This window comes from Corvus moneduloides, chromosome 3, assembly GCF_009650955.1.
Source record: "Corvus moneduloides isolate bCorMon1 chromosome 3, bCorMon1.pri, whole genome shotgun sequence".
Classification (NCBI taxonomy): domain Eukaryota; kingdom Metazoa; phylum Chordata; class Aves; order Passeriformes; family Corvidae; genus Corvus; species Corvus moneduloides.
In genome coordinates, this window is record NC_045478.1 from 89,450,703 (window position 1) to 89,467,868 (window position 17,166).

Below are 17,166 nucleotides of genomic sequence, written 5' to 3' on the forward strand. Positions count from 1 at the left end.
TATGGAACAGACATCTATCTACAGCACAAGGTATTCTTGAGCCTCCACGTGAAGCTATTTTTGAGCTGTGCAGGTGTATTCTTGCTCATTTTTGTCTGGTACTGATCAGACAAGGAGTGCATATAGCTCTAAAATGATAAATAAATAAATAAGTAAATTAAACTTGTTCATACTTCACCCTCCAGGGTAGAACAGATGCATTTTCCTCTTGTTGCCTGGAAAATTTGATCTCTTCATGTCAAATTTAATGCTGAGAAGCTTCTAAGTTTCTGAAATGTCAAGTTTCCTGTTGGGAGCTATGCAGTGTGTGATTGCAGAGGTATTAATTCAGCTGTTGCTGTGTCTGCCAATCCCGATCCTGAAGCAGACTTCAAACCCCAGTGGCCCTTGAAAAATGAGGAAATGAGCTAAACACAAGTTCCTGGCTCTTACCATGCAGAACAGAAAGATGGGGGTTTTTGTTCATTTCACAGCCTTTACTACCTGGCACTGTATTGCTTTTAGCATGAAGTAGCCATATACTTTGTATAGTTCAGAATGGCAAAGCAGGACTATCACAAACTATGAAAATTTCATTAGAAATACATTTTATTAAAGTTAATGCTTGGCATTTTATTAGAGTTACTGCTTGGCAGTAAAAACTCAAGCTGTTCTGTAGCACCAACTCATTTTCAATAAAGATTAGAGAACAGACTGTATTTTTTTTGTCTCTTATAGAGCAATTCTCATTAACCTGTGCTTCCTTCTATTTTATGGCAGAAATTCTTTGACCTTGAGGAAGAGAGTGCCTGCTTTCTTAAAGAACAGAAGAACACTTCCCTTCCCAAATTGAATCGTAACAAATACATGGTGACTGATGGAGCTGCATATATTGGTAAGTAACCACATCTCAAGAAATTCTAGTTTGTATCCAAAGGCCTTTTGTCTACAGCTGATAATGTTTTTTAAGTGAAGATAATAGTTCATTTCTCGGGGAATCTGGATGATGACTGAGCTTTGAGCCTCTTCTCAGTTAAAACTTTTTCTTCCCCTACGAATCAGTTTCCCAAGACCAACATTCTGTTTTCAGTATCTTAAAACACAAATATAACACAATTTATGAAGCAGGTATATTAATGTACATTATTAGCATATTCTCTTGGTTCTGCAAGCCAATGAAGATGGAGTGTTCTCCTTTCCCCATGTGATCACTAAAGCTATGGTCAATCCTGGCAAATACTGTACAGATGCCATTCATCCTCATCATCCAAAGTCTTATTCCATTTACTATAATGATATTTCAGACACTCTCCTAACATTAGGTACATATCTAACTGGTATTTTGGGTTGAAGATGTATTTAAGTAAAGGTGCTATATGGCACCTCACAAAAGTTCACTACCACTCAAATGCCTACTGATTGCAGGCTGAAAACTACCTTTGGAAAAATCTGAGTTGTGCATAAGCTTATGGGATCAGAAAACCACTATTGAATTCAAAAGCAACTCATGGCATTTTAAAAAGCCAGGAGAGAAGACATGCATTGTGGTCTGCTGCAGTTCGATGCTTTAGGGATCTTACAGATGCACTGCCAAGGGCTGACTGCCCGTGAGGGCAGAGGCAGTGAGGGAGGGCAAAGGCTGCAACCCAAAAGCAAGGCCCACACACATCAACAGTGGGACAATCCCAAGTTGTGTAGAGACACAACTAAAACCTACTCCGAACAGCCCACCCTGATGGGCTCGAAACACACACACCTCATAACCTATCCAAATCTTTTTTTTTACATCAAATACTGCAGCTCATTCCTCCCTCATCTCCAGAAGGTTTTATGATACCCACCTGCCCCTCCCAAAAATAGTTTTTTTCACTCCATTTTAAATTCTTTTACATAGCTAGATCAATTCTCAGTCCCTTGGAACTCATCTACACAGCTTAGATTCTTAGCCAAGTTGGGTTTTTTCTTTCCCATTGTCCTTGCATCCTCAGCTACATATAAATAAAAGAAATTATCAAAGCTCTGTGAAATTAATACAAATGGATGCTAAGGACCTGGTATATCTTTTACTTGAAAGCATAGGAAAAAATGTCCTTTATGATGAGGCTTCAATTTATCATCCTTGACAGCTTTAGAATGCTTAACATTTCCTGCTGAAGTAACAGCCTTTTTTGTCCAAAATACTGCATGTCTTTTAAGTGTACAATTATATTATTAATATTAATTAAATTTTAGTTAATTAATTAAGTGTATAATTATATTAAAATACCTACGGTTTTAGTGAAATAAAAAGAAGTAACTGAAACACTTGGTTTACCTGTTTTCCATTAGTCCAATTACCCTTTTTGCCCTGCTATCCCCAGGATTCAATGTGCTAATTGGCTACATTAGATTTCGACAAAGGTGGTAATAACTGGCATAAACCAGTAACATCTATTTTTCTTTCCTCAGAGAGTATCTATCAATGGGTAACTTGTAAAAGATCTATTAGTTTGGAACTTGAAATTGTTTATCCATCAAAAAAAAAAATTATTCTTAGGACTGAAAAGGCCAGTGAGGAAAGTAAATGGAGTAATAATACAATAGCTGTGAAAAGAAGAGCAAATTAGTTTTGAATAAATAGAAGAAGCTGTTTTCACTTCTGAAGGCTTAGAGCTGTTAAAACTTCCAGGAACAATCTTCACTACGCATGGTATGTATTGGAGCTTTTTCTTCCCTGCTAGTGTTAAAAAAACCCCAACAACTGATTTCCATTTCTGCACTGGGGAAAATGGTAGTGTTTCATCCTGGATTGCCGTTAGGGAGATAATTTTTTTTTGTTTGGTTCTATTTTTAATGTTAGAAACTCACTGTTTATTCCTGCCTTTGCTTGCAGGTAATTTTGATTGGGTAGGAAATGCTTTTACGCAGAATGCTGGAGCTGGCCTTGTTATCAACCAAGCAGACGCGGGGAACAGCACAAGCATCATTAAGCAACTCAAGGCCGTTTTTGAAAGGGACTGGTATTCACATTATGCCAAAAGTTTACAACCAACAAAAATCCCAAACTGCTTTAACCACAAACTTACTAAAGGAACTTCAAATAAGACTGCCATGAGCAATGTGAATTAGAAAGACTATTTTACCGTTTAGTATTGCAATGAAGAATTATGTTGGGGTGTAGCCTTCTTTCATATTTACAGACAAAAGACTTAAAGAAAAAGCAAAAAAAAAGTTTGGTTTGGGGGGGGTGTTTTTAGGAAAAAGCACACTTATATTAAATCTGTCTAACCTATATTCTCTATATGAATTATTTAAGACTTTCAAATTTGTTACTTCTGACACTGAATGTCATTTCCGCTTCCATGTGAATTTTAATGTTCCACATTTGAATTTATCAGCATGTGTCAATGTTTCTGTTTTAGGACTTTCCCCAATTGCCAACCTGGCTAGAACAAACCTTGAGGCAAAATGAAGATTCAAGCTATGAAATGGCATTCTAAGATCAGTTGTTACTGACATACAAATAGATGGTAGGTTTACTGTAATAGAAAATGTAAAGGACTAAGCAAAGTTTCACCCATATAAATAATTCCCTTTAAATAACTACCTAGTCATAAAAATACTTCCTGGTTTTGAGCATTTACTTTGAGTATCACTATTCCATGTCTTCTAACTAGCCTTAAAATACATTAAAGTTACAGGACTCGTAATTCATTCATCTCCTGACAGTATGAGAAATTTTTGAGGGGTTGGGGTTGGCCTCATCAAGTTTGTCATATTCCCTAAAGCTTCTCAGATTTTTTTATCAAAGTACTGTGGATTCCTTTCAACAGAATAGTTATTTCCAATTACATGCATTTCATCTAACAGTGAAAATCTCTGGATTAATAGCTAAAACCTAGGACTGATTTTTTTTTTATGTTTTTGTAATCTCAAGAAAATTTCTTCCCCAAGTTAAATATTTATCATCTGTGAGTCAGCAGATATGTGATGACTCATTATCAAACCAATGCACATCTCAAAATCAAATACTGCTTTTTCGAAAGGTCAGGGGTTATGCAAAATCATGCAATAATTGTCGTTAAATGATCATCTAGTAATTTTGTTGTTTTTTACACCTGAAGAGTTTGCTTTCTTAACTTCTACTTTAAAAAGAAATAAAAATTGTGAAATGACATTTTTTTGTTAAAATGTCATCCATATAGGTAAATACATCTGCATGGACAGAAAAGTGATGCTTTAATTTAGACCACAGTTTTTAGTTGGTGTCAAAAGTGTGCCTCTACAATCACAACTCAGTTGCACCAAGAAGCAACTGTTCTATGAAAGTGTGAATTTACTCTTTGAAGAAATACACAGAAATGTTTGATGACAGATTTTTCTCCAGTCAGAGATGTAATACATAGTTTCAAAATAAAAATGTTTCACTACTATGCCTCTGCTTCCATTGAAGAAATACAGCCATGAAGGCAAACTGCATTCTGCATTTCGTTAAATATTCACAGAACCTTTTCGAAAATGATGACTTTTCTTCTCATTTCCTGCTGGCACACTTCAAAAGCAGAGGGCAAAAAGAGAAAGAAGCCTAACCACGTTGCAATGTATTACTTTAATCTTAAGAGGAAGTCAAAAACCCACCTTGACTCTCAAAACATAGGTTACACTTAAAAGGTAAATAATTAAAATTTATTTTAAGGTAAGCACAGCTTAGGAAATTCTAATAAATCAACATATGCACAACTTCAAATTGTCAGCTAGAGACACCCCACAAGACTAATTATGACCCCAAAAGGCACACTTTTGACAAAGAATCTTTGTTTCTTTTGCAATTGCAAAGATTTACATCATCTTACTGAAAATAATGATAAAACAAAAAATTTTTAAGATTGTCAACTTTTACAGAAAATATTTTGCACAGCTCCAATGTCAATAACATTTTCTGATATTCAGATAAACACATGCCACGTATTAGTCTCACACACACAGCAAAGTATATAATCCAACATACTGATAAGAACTATTTAAAAAGAAAATGGTTTTCTGAGTTGCTATGAGGAAAGATCTTTGTGAGGAGAAATTTCTGGGTTTTCTTCCTTCTGTATATAATTTAGAGTATGTATAGCAAGTATGGGAGAAAGATCCCCAGCACTTAACTTACTTGTTGTGGATATTTTGTTTTGTTTAAGAAATGAATATAAGTCCAGATTAATTTCTGGTGAAAATTTCAGCTGAGTTATACCACCAATAACTTTAGTCTTATGAGTCAAAAAAACCCCCACAAAATGAACAAACAAAAAGCCCACCACATTTTTAAAAGCTGGTTGAGACAGTTGTACAGTGTCTGAGGTCCCCATGGATGGATGATCTTAAAGTTTGAGATAAACTTAATACGATGTCCTTACATAAAACAAAAAAACCCACTTTCTGGAGTTGTTAATTGTAGCACCTAATGGCAATAATATACAGTAATCAATCAGTGTAGGGGGTTTATTCCCTCTTGCATTATGATCCTGAAAATGTGTTAAGTTTTGTAAATGACATCTTGTATAAATAATGGAAGATCTGAGTGGAACAGAAATTTGTCAGACAGTAAAGCTAAGCTGTCTGTTTATAAAACAGGATTTTATTGATGAAATCAGACTGATCACTGACTGATTTAGTATAACAAATGAATAGTAAATTAGTTTTACTGGACAGATCCTAGGAAAATGCAGATCATGAATACTAACAAGATCTGTTAGTTTACAAATATTATTGGCTAGATAAACGAATTCTTGGTGCTTCAATGACCCCCCTCAAAGAGCAGATACATAAAAGTACATTTTAAAAGTGGCAGTATGTTTTAGTTTTATGAATTGGAAGAATTTGGGTGGTTTTGAACAACTTTCAATGTGAAATACTGGCCAGCTATCCGATAAATGGAATGGCAGACTCAAATTTCATTTGGTATGAAGTATGGATCAATACTGTAATAACTGTTTAGAATGGTGTCAGCTCCAAAGCAGTACAGAAGGCCTTGATCTATTACATTAGCCAAAAGACAAAGTGCATCCTTGGACTTCAGCAAATAGGAAATTTAAAATACCAGATTATTTTTTGAAACTGTCTAAGGGGATTATCGCCAATTATTTGGCTTGGGCCAACGCTGTTACTGTTTAACTAGATTTGCTACAACAGCCTCGATTTTGGCTTCAGGTCCTTCTACCACTGTAGTAAATCTGAAGCAAATTCATTACAGTGATTTCACGCTGGTTTAGCAGGGTTCAGAGTCTAAACTAGTTTCCTCTTGCTTCCGCTCTCCTGAGTATCACCACTGCACAGGCTATTTCCTAACTTAACAGGGATTTGCATTCAGGGGTTTCTCCCAAACCTCACAGGCATAACCCAAAAGATGCACTTTCTCTAGGCCCCTTCTAACTGGCATTGGTAAGTGTCATATTAAAGGCAATTTCCTAAACAGAACAGTTTTATTGTTAAAGAATATAGACTGTAATTGTTGTTTGCTGCAAACATTTACTAGTGCCTTATTCATACAAGTTTTTGTTTAACTGTTCCTCACATGAAGACCTGCAAAAGATCCTGTATTTAGTACTGAGGCATACAGCAAACTTCCTAAGTAAAAAGACATTGTCATGTTTACAGTTTAGTACCTAAAACTAGAGTCACAAAAAGACAAAAACTGACTGCAAGATATTGGTCCAAACCACAAGCACATCTAAACTGGAGTGTTTTTATCCAATCCCGGTTCAAGAACTAAATTTCACAGTTTACTCCTGGGTTCATTATCAACTAATCTACAACATAGTTGAATTATTCTGTCCTGCCAAAGTATAAAATCTGAATTCCCCCAACATCTGGCTGATATCAAAACCATAATCATAGAAATTCCTGTGAGCACAGGTTGAAGTCCAAATATCACATAGTGGCTACTTTCCAGATCTTGCATGTTAAGTCTCAAGTTGTTTTGGACCAGCTACTTTTTCTGCCAGAAGCATGAACTAGTATCCACAACTACTCTCACTTTCTCTTTGAAGACCAGAAAGGCATGGATTATGTGCCATAGCACAATGGCTGTAGCTGTACCCTAACAGGAACAGGTTTAGGTTTTACCCAGTACAGGGCCAGGTATGCCGCCCAGTAAATCTGTCCTGGTGGATCAGAAGAGAGCTTGAGAAACAAGTAGAAAAGCCTCCAAATGCTACTTTTAAGACGTACCCATTATTTGCTATACTACCAGCTACCTAAATTCTACTACTTTGTTGAGATTTGCACACATAAAAACTGAACAAATAAGTTCTGTTACCTGCCAGTTAACCCTAATCTAAGAAAAAATCCAGACAATTTATAGGGTTTTTTGTGACTTTAGCGTGTATTTACTGGAAAGAGTGTACGCACTCTCATTAAGATGGTAAAAGACATCAGCTGGCTATTCCAGTTCTTCAATCTAAAGTCCTAAATATCCCAGTCTCAGATCATTATGCACTTGACTCCTGAGCATGGCTTTATAGAGTGCACTAAGTTGTCTTAAAACCTTTCTGGTCTTCAAAATTAACTCTTCATTTTAATACAAAAATATTGACTAAATGTTTAGTATGTTTCCAGATGGTAATTTCTGGTGCTGTGTTTTTCTTCCACTCTTACTCTTTCTCTACCTACATCTATCATATATTCATGTTTTTTCAGTCATCGTTACTCCAGTGCAATCTGTGTAAAGAAATCAGAATGAATCCTTGGTGTGTTTAAAATTCACAGTGATGCCTCCCAAGTTGAAGGTACCAGTGAACATGCTCCACTTCTAACACTGCAAGGTATAGCAGCTCAACTGAAGCTGTAGGAGATTGCTTTTCTTAGCTGTAGTTTTTCACTTTAATTACTGCTGGATGTTATTTATGAATTTCTCAGTATTGAATCAGGTTGCTCTTGGATCATCACTTGCACAAATGCCTTAGAAGCTTGCCAAACTAGCATGTAAAAGAGACCTCATTCAAAATAGTTTAGACAAGAAAAGAAGAACTCATGTGCTTTACGCTCTGAAGGGTGCTGAAGTCAATGGATAAACTCCAGTCTTACCATCAAGTGGAGCTTTCTATTTATCTTCTGTTTAGATAACCCCGCATGGGCTTCCAGGAAAAGTCTGTGAGAACTCTGTGTTTGAATTACCTTGCAATCAGGAATTTACAGAGAATCTGAGTGAAGAATCCAGCTGTATTGAGTGATTCAACACTGTAACTTAAACTGGATTTTCATGAAACCACATTTATATTCCACATCTATATGATACAACTGCATAAACATGCTAATGTCAGGTTTTCCCTACAGTTCAAAAACATGTAGGACAAAAATCAAACTACTGCAGCCTATTTCTGAAAACATTGTTAAAAATAGCTTTTAAGAGCATAATTCAATTCTGGCTGCAAATTATTCTGCTATAGTAGTGTAGTAAGCTCTATTTTGCTCACAACAAATTCTACACTGTGATTTTACAGGAAGACTCAATAACTTTTTAACCCTGTAAAATAACCGTGATCATTCCCTCTTTAAGAACAGAAAGAAGGTTGATGGCCAATTCAGGCTACAGAACATAACAAAATACAATAAAATGGCTGGAAACTGCAGCATTCCAGAGGATTATTTTGTGTTATTTTATGTTGCATGGCCGCAAACATGAACAATATGAATTACATGTATCACAATGGTGTTGTGTGAACATGTGGTGGATGTTGAATCTTACACAGTAAAATCCATCCCTCCTGTAAACAGCATAAAATGTAGTAAAGGTAGAGAGGAAGGGGCAAAAAGAGCCAAACTAACTTGAATCAGCTTGAGTTAATGGACTGGATGCTGACCTAAAAGCTCTGGACTGCATTTTTGTTTTGTTCCTTTCTCTGCAAAATCCTGTATTTCTTATGCATCCTCCTTGCTTGTCTTTATATGAATGAACTCCTGCGATTGTTTTCAGAATGAGGAAGGAACCTTTAACAGCTACAAACTTAAGCTTAACAGAAAGAAATCAGCATGAATACAAGCCCGTTCATTTCTGTTTAGCAGGTACTGAGTAGTAAAGCACTATTTGAAAGAGGACTCTCCCTCGCACATTAGAAGTTTCTAGTGTAATATAAGCAAGAATTGACAACATAGCACATGCCTGCAGATTTCACATCACACGTGGCATTTGCTTGTGTTCTCTCAATGTACAAGCACAGTCATCAGACAGACACCATTCTGAACTACTGATAAACTGGTGAAAACTAAGCACAAGCATCAGGCAATCCAACTTGACACACTCAAATGAGGAAAAGGAATCCTCCCAGAAGAGCCAACTATATAAAGTTTATAAGTCACTTAGAACCTAGAATTATTTTCAGATATCATTTTGGGGGACTTAATGGGGAATTTAATGAGGAAGGAATCTTTCTGTTATGTATTAAAGGCATGCACCATTATATGTGGTGTCTAAGCAAGACAGCATAAAAATGTAAAATGAGAAGCTCTTCAAGTGAAAGTATATGGACCAACATTTTCTTGACTGACCTGCTAACAAATATTTTCTAGTGGATTTGCTTAACATTCAATTACTTCACAATATTCTCTTAAATTACTCTGCAAGTATTCCTCATTTGTATTTCTTCAAGAGACACTGTACCTGTATTCGGTGTTTTACTTGAAACTTGACAAAAAAGCAGGATGCTTCTGGAAGTGACAGCTGTTTCTTTCTAAAGGTCAGAGGGCTTTCTCGCATCTAACTTGTCCTCTTACTGCCTCCTACTTCTTCAGCAACCCAGTCCAGGCTTACACTTGTCATTGCCTGAGTAGCAAAGAAAATTAAGTATTTTTAGTCACCTGCTTTTTCTGAAAACTGCTGGCTGTTCAACATATTTTTGCCCTTTGAGAGATCCCTCATCTAATGAGATACTAAAAGTATAATAAAGGAGGCCAAGCACATAATTCCAGCTGCCTCATATAATGTGGAAAAACACATACACAAAATTTGGAAACAGAGATGGAAGGTGGGGGTGGGGAGAATGCTTGACAAGCTTTAAATGAGGTAGAGGTTCTTCTGATGATATAAATATCTCTTCTGGTGAACTTATTTTATTCTATAATAAACCATTCTTCACCACACAGACAGATTTGCAATGACTGAAATGTGTGGCTAACTTTAGCATGAAAAGGTGAGAGATCAAACACCCCTCGTCTTTATGAATTGAACTAATTTCTTCACTAAGTAGGCCAGGTGGAAGAAGCAGGTAACATTGGTTCCCGTTCTGAGGGAATAGGCCAGGTTGCTACTAGAAATAGGGCTGATAAGGTTTCTAAAGAAGGCAAAGATCTTATGCATCTGACTTCTATTAATTCTCACAAGATGGTGCATCTCTGTGGGAAATTGGGGTTCACAGCTTTAGTAACAATTTCTTTGTGGCAAACTGTCAGACTTCTCAGGAGAGCTCCTTTTCCTCCTTCTCACTATGCTCAAGACAGTTGTGACATCTGCTTTTAACAATCTCCAGATTCTTCAAAGGCATTACTAAACTAGATTGTAAGAATTTTCCCTGTGGAAAGGAAAAATGAATGGCAGGTTCAGCGAGGAATCCAAAGAATGTAGTATAAATATTAAGATACGTAGAAAATCAGGATCAAAACCACAAGGCGGTCTCATTTTTGCCAACTAAGGAAACTTGGGAAAATAACTGAGAGGCTAATGCAGTAACTTAGATTAATGAGACTGAAATTTATAAACCTAAACTCTGTTACTTTTATGGACAGTCCCCATATCTAAACTGCTGCTCTCATTATGCAGAGAGGAATCAGTGAACTGCTTTGATACGCTGCACAAAGGTTTTGGCATTCAAAGTCTTATGTCTGTTTCTGAGTGTATACAGCTTAAAAGGTAGCCTAGAAAATGAGATTCTGTGTATATTTATGCAGATCTTACTTCCAAATAATCATTGAAAACCAGCCACTTCTCACAGCATTTGTGTCTTCAGATGTCATCACAGAGATCTTACTAAACAAGTCGGAGAAAGGCAGAGAAGCAACATCTGTGGCAGCAAGTAAGCCAGCTAAAAAAAGCTGCAAGCCCATTTTCCAAGTGCTAGTTGATACAATAAAAGCATTCAGATGCCCCTATCCAGCTCAGATTCCAAATGTCCTTGTATCGGATTCCAAATACAGACTTTGGGCTCCTCACACGTGTACACACAGAGACACATCCTCAAAGGAAAAATGAGTATCTATGCCAGAAGAGCTTGGAACGTCCACCATGACTTGTTCCACTGCTGTCCTACTCTTAAATAAGGCTGATAGGAAATAGTACAGCTTTCTGGAAAGGGCCAGTATCCTTTACTAGAAAATGCAAATATGCACACAAAGAGACTCAGAATAATGAGTGGACTCCTGGCTGCAGCACAGAGGGACATCAATGTCACCATTTCTGATAGCACACACCAAAGCCATCTACTCACCTTGTCATTCCCACACTGCATGTGTGCAAAAGCTCACTTTTTTAAAAAACAAAGGGCAGTGTTTCTCTCTGAATGAAACATTCCAGAGAGGATTATACCTTTCCTTTTTTTTTCAATAGAGAGAACAGCAATCACCACCCCATTTCTTTCTTCCCTTTCCACACTCCATTTTGCAAATTAGCAAATGTTTCCACCATCTCTGCCTCATCTGTCCTTTTCCTTTTCAAGCTATTTCCTAAATGCTGTTTCTGAATCCCTTGCTACTGCTTTGTACACAAGGATGAATTCCTGCAACTTGCACTGTTGGTGCTGTAACATCCTACAAGGTTACTTCCACTAGCTTTACCTGAAGTGCTCAGAAGAGGGAAGTGCATGCACACGATGTTTAAAGACACACAAATTACTGTGTATGAAGACAGGGGAAGTCAGGGCAGAAGCAGAATGCAGGCACTACTGGAAAAATACCTGGAGGGAAAGGGTCTAAAGTCATACTCCTCCATCTGATTTCACCTTGGAACATCCAAAACCTGTATCAGGATCTAGAGCTCAATTTTGCAAACCTTGCACAACTAACACAAGCCTTGCCTCCAGGTGTTCTGTTTGCTGTTGTCCTGGAGTCACACGCCAGGTTAACCTGCCAAGCTAGGCAATAACAAGCGAGTCAAAACCACAGACAACTTCAAGACACGTGACCTCAACTTTATCCTCCAGGTGGCTTTTGGCCACAGAGGGGGTCTAACCTGGGTACTTGTCTTGTGACAGTTAAGATGGTCCAAGCTCACCATCGTATATAACACCGCCACCTTCCAAGGAGCAAATGAAGAAAGAAGATCTCTCTGCAAACATATTTTAAATCTCTGAGTGTGACTTTGGCACTGCATTGTATTTCCCAACACAATCTAAAAGTATCAGGAGTCCTGTGCAGAGTTTGCAGAGCAAAAAGGGTATGTACTATATGTTTCCTACTATACCTCTTCTGATGGAATAAATATCAAATAGAAAAATCTGTCTAAACTTATTTTGAAAACTGCATGGCCAGCTTATGCAGTAGCTAGATCTGTGGCAAGGTTACAGTGTTACTCTCTAAGGAGAATACAATTAATATGCGTATATATTTTGTTCAATTCAAGCACTGTGTAGTCTCCAAGTTCTGCTATGAGAAGTATGGATCACTTCTCATTATCCTTCCTATTCCAAAACACAGTATTTATCACAGATGTGTACAATACAGCGGCATAGCTTAGGCCTGTTATATAGGTCAGTATCTGCAATGCACATGAGAACATAGTTTGCCACTGCAAAGGAAAGTGGCTGCAAAATCTATTTTGGATAATCCAGTTTATATTTGAGGAAATCAATGTGTGGTCATTTCTAGAACTGTGAATATAAGGCAACTGCTGCATGCTTGTATATTTGATAAGTTTTATTATACTATATCCTTATATGAATGCCTATGCAGTGTAAATGCTTTAATATAAGATACTGAATGGTTTTTTTACACATTATTTTCTAAACAATGCTACATTTTACTGCATGTTTATTCATTTTTTTTGTGTTTGTACAAAGTGCAAGCAGGAGGACACATGATTTTAATAACTTGCACAGCAGCTATTCAAATCCATTATAAAAACATGTTCTTATGTAAAGACTTAATTTGGCAAGAAATGTGCTTCCTTTAGACAATGGGCTTGGTTCACAGCAATACCTGTGTACTTAATGTTTATTTATTAAAAAACCCACATTATCCCTGAATCTGTAAATGGGGCCATTGACTCTGCTTCGAACCTCTATGTCAGTATGCTTTGGTACCTTTGAAAATGTAAATCTACATTTACTAGGAAAACAGATGACCTGTCCTGATGCAAGCTGAAAAACAGTGCTGTAATTGAAAACGTGCAGTCCTGAGCAGCCATTGTGTTTGGTGCTGCAGGATGACAATGTAGCAATCTTTTTTTTCTTTAAACAGTACTTTCTCATGACCTTAATACAATGAGTTCGTGTTACTTGATTGTGAACTGGGCCCACTGTTTACAGTATTATTATACATAGCCAAAGTTCAATGCAATTAACAAAACTGATCAAATTCATCTTTTGGAAGAAAAATAGAGACTGATTTTGCTGAGGTTTTGGAGACCTGGCTTGGTACAGAGTGTTGCTTCTGTACCAATGAATTTTAAACATAAGCAAATCACTGGCTGAAAGACTGATGGCTAAGACATCATTGTCAGTGGTAATATACTGCTGGAAACTAAGTTACCAATGATAAAACGTAAATCAAGGTAGTAATGCATTAATTTAAAGATATGTAAATATTGATTTTAATGCTGCAGCATCATAGATACCATTTTTCACTGCTTTGATATCCAAGGATTCCTAGAAATACACAAATGTATTTTATCTGCTCCATTTTTTAGTTTCGATACTTTCATTCAAAGCAAAGTAACTCCCATTTCTTTGTACTGCACTGAAATAAAGAATCTTGTTTCAGTACATAATGCTTTTCTCATTCTTTCTGGTCTGTTTCTGTCAGTGTGTGTTTCTGTGAGCACCAAATCCCAGATGCTAGCCCCTAGTGTCCAGCTCCCAGTACCCTGGCTCCCATTCCTCTGTACATACACACACCAAAGGCACAGCAGGCAGAACTGACAGACCACCTGGTGCCTCCATCCGGGGCTCTGCGGAGCCTGAGCAGCACTGCCACTGGTGCCAGACCACTGGGATTTCTGCAACGTGATCCTCTTTTCTAGTAGACTCACATTAAGATCCTAGTTGGAATCTGGGAAAGCAGGCCCTACGCTGCATTTCCCATTTCTCAGGAGACTGCCAGAGTCATTATGATTTTCTGTTGCCAGAACTGCTGTCACATTCTGTTGAGACTACGAGAGTCCTAACCAAATGAACATAAATTCTCCTCTGATTTGCATCTAAAAAGCTTCTAACCAGATCTAATTCTAAATACTTTGCTCTGTGGAGACTCATGCTCCAAGTAGTTTGGAAATGAGAACACTCAGGAGCAGATAATACTCAAACAAAAAGGTAAAGACTGACAGGAGAGGGGAGGAAGCTGAATTTCCTGAGATAAGCACTGGCCTCAGTAGCATGTGCTTTTGTAAGAGCTGTTTTATGTTGCACCAGGAAGGCAGCTTGTCTTGGGGTGATTTTATGATAATAATGTGTTTCCCTATCATCTGCTTATTGCCCAGAAATGGGTCCCACAGCTTTAAGCTGGGTCCAGGAGGAGGGGAGGAAAGAAGCCAGGTGAATCCTTCAGAGTGGTTTGTGTTCCAGGACTCACACACACTCCCCTGTGTTCTCACTGCTGCAGAGCCGAGGGAGCTAAAACCTTCCTGTTTTTAGCCAGCCTGTTAGCTGAGGCAAGAAATGTTTCCATATCGGCATACCAAAATCCTCTGATAACTTCTTCTTCTGGAACTGTTTGGCCTAGCTGTGATCCAAGAACCAGACCATCGGACCCCTTGGACCAGCAGGGAGGCTGCGGAGACATGGCATCCTGGCCTCAGACCTCGGGAGGGGCCGAGCCAGCTACATAAGGAACTCTAAATCCACCAGCTTTCTCTGCATCGAGGAGGTTTAATATTTTAACAGTTATTCATTTTCCCTGTGCCCTGCTGGCACTCTGTTAAATAAATAGTTTTTTTCACTTTCACCCAAGAAATTCCTTTCGTATGGGTGGGGGAGAGAGTGCTGAAACCTGCCTTCTGTGGAGGAGACTTTCCTTCCAGAGCGTTTCTCCCTAAACTTGTCTCAAACCAAGACACAGCTTTTGACTGCACAGGTCCCAGTGGGGTGAGCAATAGCTGCTGCACTGTGACCCACAGTGTTTCAAATACAACATCTCAACAGATTTCAGGTACAGTGGGAGTGATGAGGGCAGAACAAGCCCATGAAGAGAAGCTTTACCTTAATTCCCAAAATACTTACGTCCCCATTTTTTTCAGAGCACGTCACTTTCACATTTGGCATGCTTTTTGCAAGACAATTACTCTACTTGATTATTATTTTAGTGCCCATTTTCACAAAAAAAATGAAGTATACACTTAACAAAAATCTGCATTTAGGAACTCAATATTCTTTTCACATATGCAGCTTCACAACAATCATATGAAGCAGGAAACAAAATATTAGTCCTGTTTACAGATAGTTAGCTACTTTAACTGCTTACTGTGCACTGTGTTACTACAACTAGTTTGCAGAATACACAAAATTTAAATTCAGCTGCTGACATCTGTTTTCATGTTAAATTTCCTTTCAAAATATGCTCAGCAATAACAAAAACATCTCTATATTATCAACCCTGTGTTCAGCACAAATCCAAAGCATAGCCCCTGGGAAGAAAATGAACCCTACCCAGGCCACAACCAGCACAAGCACACCCTTTAAAGTAGCTGAAGCACATAACACACTAATAGTGTGCTGAGACAGACTGTCCCTGGTTAAATAACCCCTGAACAGCCTATATTTGTTGGCCCAACACAAAATTCCAGCCCACTTAGAGAGTTCTGCTAAATGTAGCCCAGGTTTAGAACCATATTATAGACAGGAGAAAAATATTCAGAACAGGTGTTTGGCTCATTGTAAGAAATCTTCCAAATCACTTCATTCCTGCTGTCCCACAACCAATGGTGAAACAGTGTCATCAAAATGATGCGCAGGAAGTCTGAAATTAGAGGGCAAAGAAATAATTGAATAGCAGTAAGCCACTTTCAGGCTCCCATGTCTCAATTTTTTCCTCTGAACGAAGTCCTATTTTGAGACACAGAAGGGATGGCTTTCTTCAACCATTGCACAGCCTTCTGCAGCCTGCAGTTTAAAACTCATTCAAGATGCTAGGTAACACAAAGATGAAAACACAAATCATGGCTCAGTACCAAAGAGTCATGTTCCAGTCTCTACCCTGTATCCTTTTTATGGATATAGCCACTATTGAACCAGTCTGGCAGTAAGCCCTTAGGTAGGTTTTACTGCTGGTGTAACATAGTACTTCCAAAGACTATGTTCAGCCTGCCAACAGCAGGATGCTAACACATCTCCAAGGGATTTCTGAGCTCCCAGAAAGGTCATGTCTTCTACAGCAGAACCAGCTCAGTGAGCTCCATTTTAAAAGCTTGTAAATGCTTAAAGCATCTCAATTCATGTAGAAGTATCACAACAGTAGAGTCCAAGAGTATCTGCAGGGCCAAGCTTAAAAAGTAAGGATCTGGTCATACAAACCCATTGCTAATGAAAGGTGCCATTTACATCAATGGGATAATCTCAGGAAGAACCAAAGGATCAGCACATTCATTTCTGTTCATATTGATACAGAATTTAGAGAGTTGTAAATACTGAAAACTTCAGGGATGGCCCTTTTAAAATGGACCCTGGTTATATTAGCAACACAGCCAAGTACTTTACAGATAACCAAAGCAGCAAAGTCTACATCCAGTGATCTTCAGTCCAAAAACACTCTCCTGAGCCCCTTCAATTTTTTTTTTAAAGTCTTCTGATCTACAAGCAGAGAGTTCTCAATCACCTGACTTGGAGAGAAAAGTTGTTCTAACTCAATACAATGGATTCACCCATATCATGAGACACCCAAAATAGACAGAATGCTGCAGCCTGACCTCTTTACGTCTGTACTTCTGTGCTTGCAAGGAAATGGTGCAAAAGAGTGCAAGTCTGTACCCCATCACTGATCTGTACTCTGACCTAAGTGTACAGCAAAAGTCAATTTTCACACTGAAGG

The 17,166-nt window shown here is 38.0% G+C and overlaps 1 protein-coding gene across 4 annotated transcripts in view; it reads left to right on the forward strand.

The window, feature by feature from the left end:
* Positions 1-13,910, forward strand: part of PLD5 (phospholipase D family member 5) — a 184,418-nt gene extending 170,508 nt beyond the window's left edge. For all 4 annotated transcript variants that reach the window (XM_032102673.1, XM_032102674.1, XM_032102675.1 and 1 more), the window contains 2 exons: positions 760-874; positions 2,852-13,910. In XM_032102673.1, coding sequence (XP_031958564.1) covers positions 760-874; positions 2,852-3,087 — 351 coding nt within the window. In that variant the 3' untranslated portion in view covers positions 3,088-13,910. The remainder of the gene's footprint in view (positions 1-759; positions 875-2,851) is intronic.
* The last annotated feature ends 3,256 nt before the right edge of the window (positions 13,911-17,166 follow it).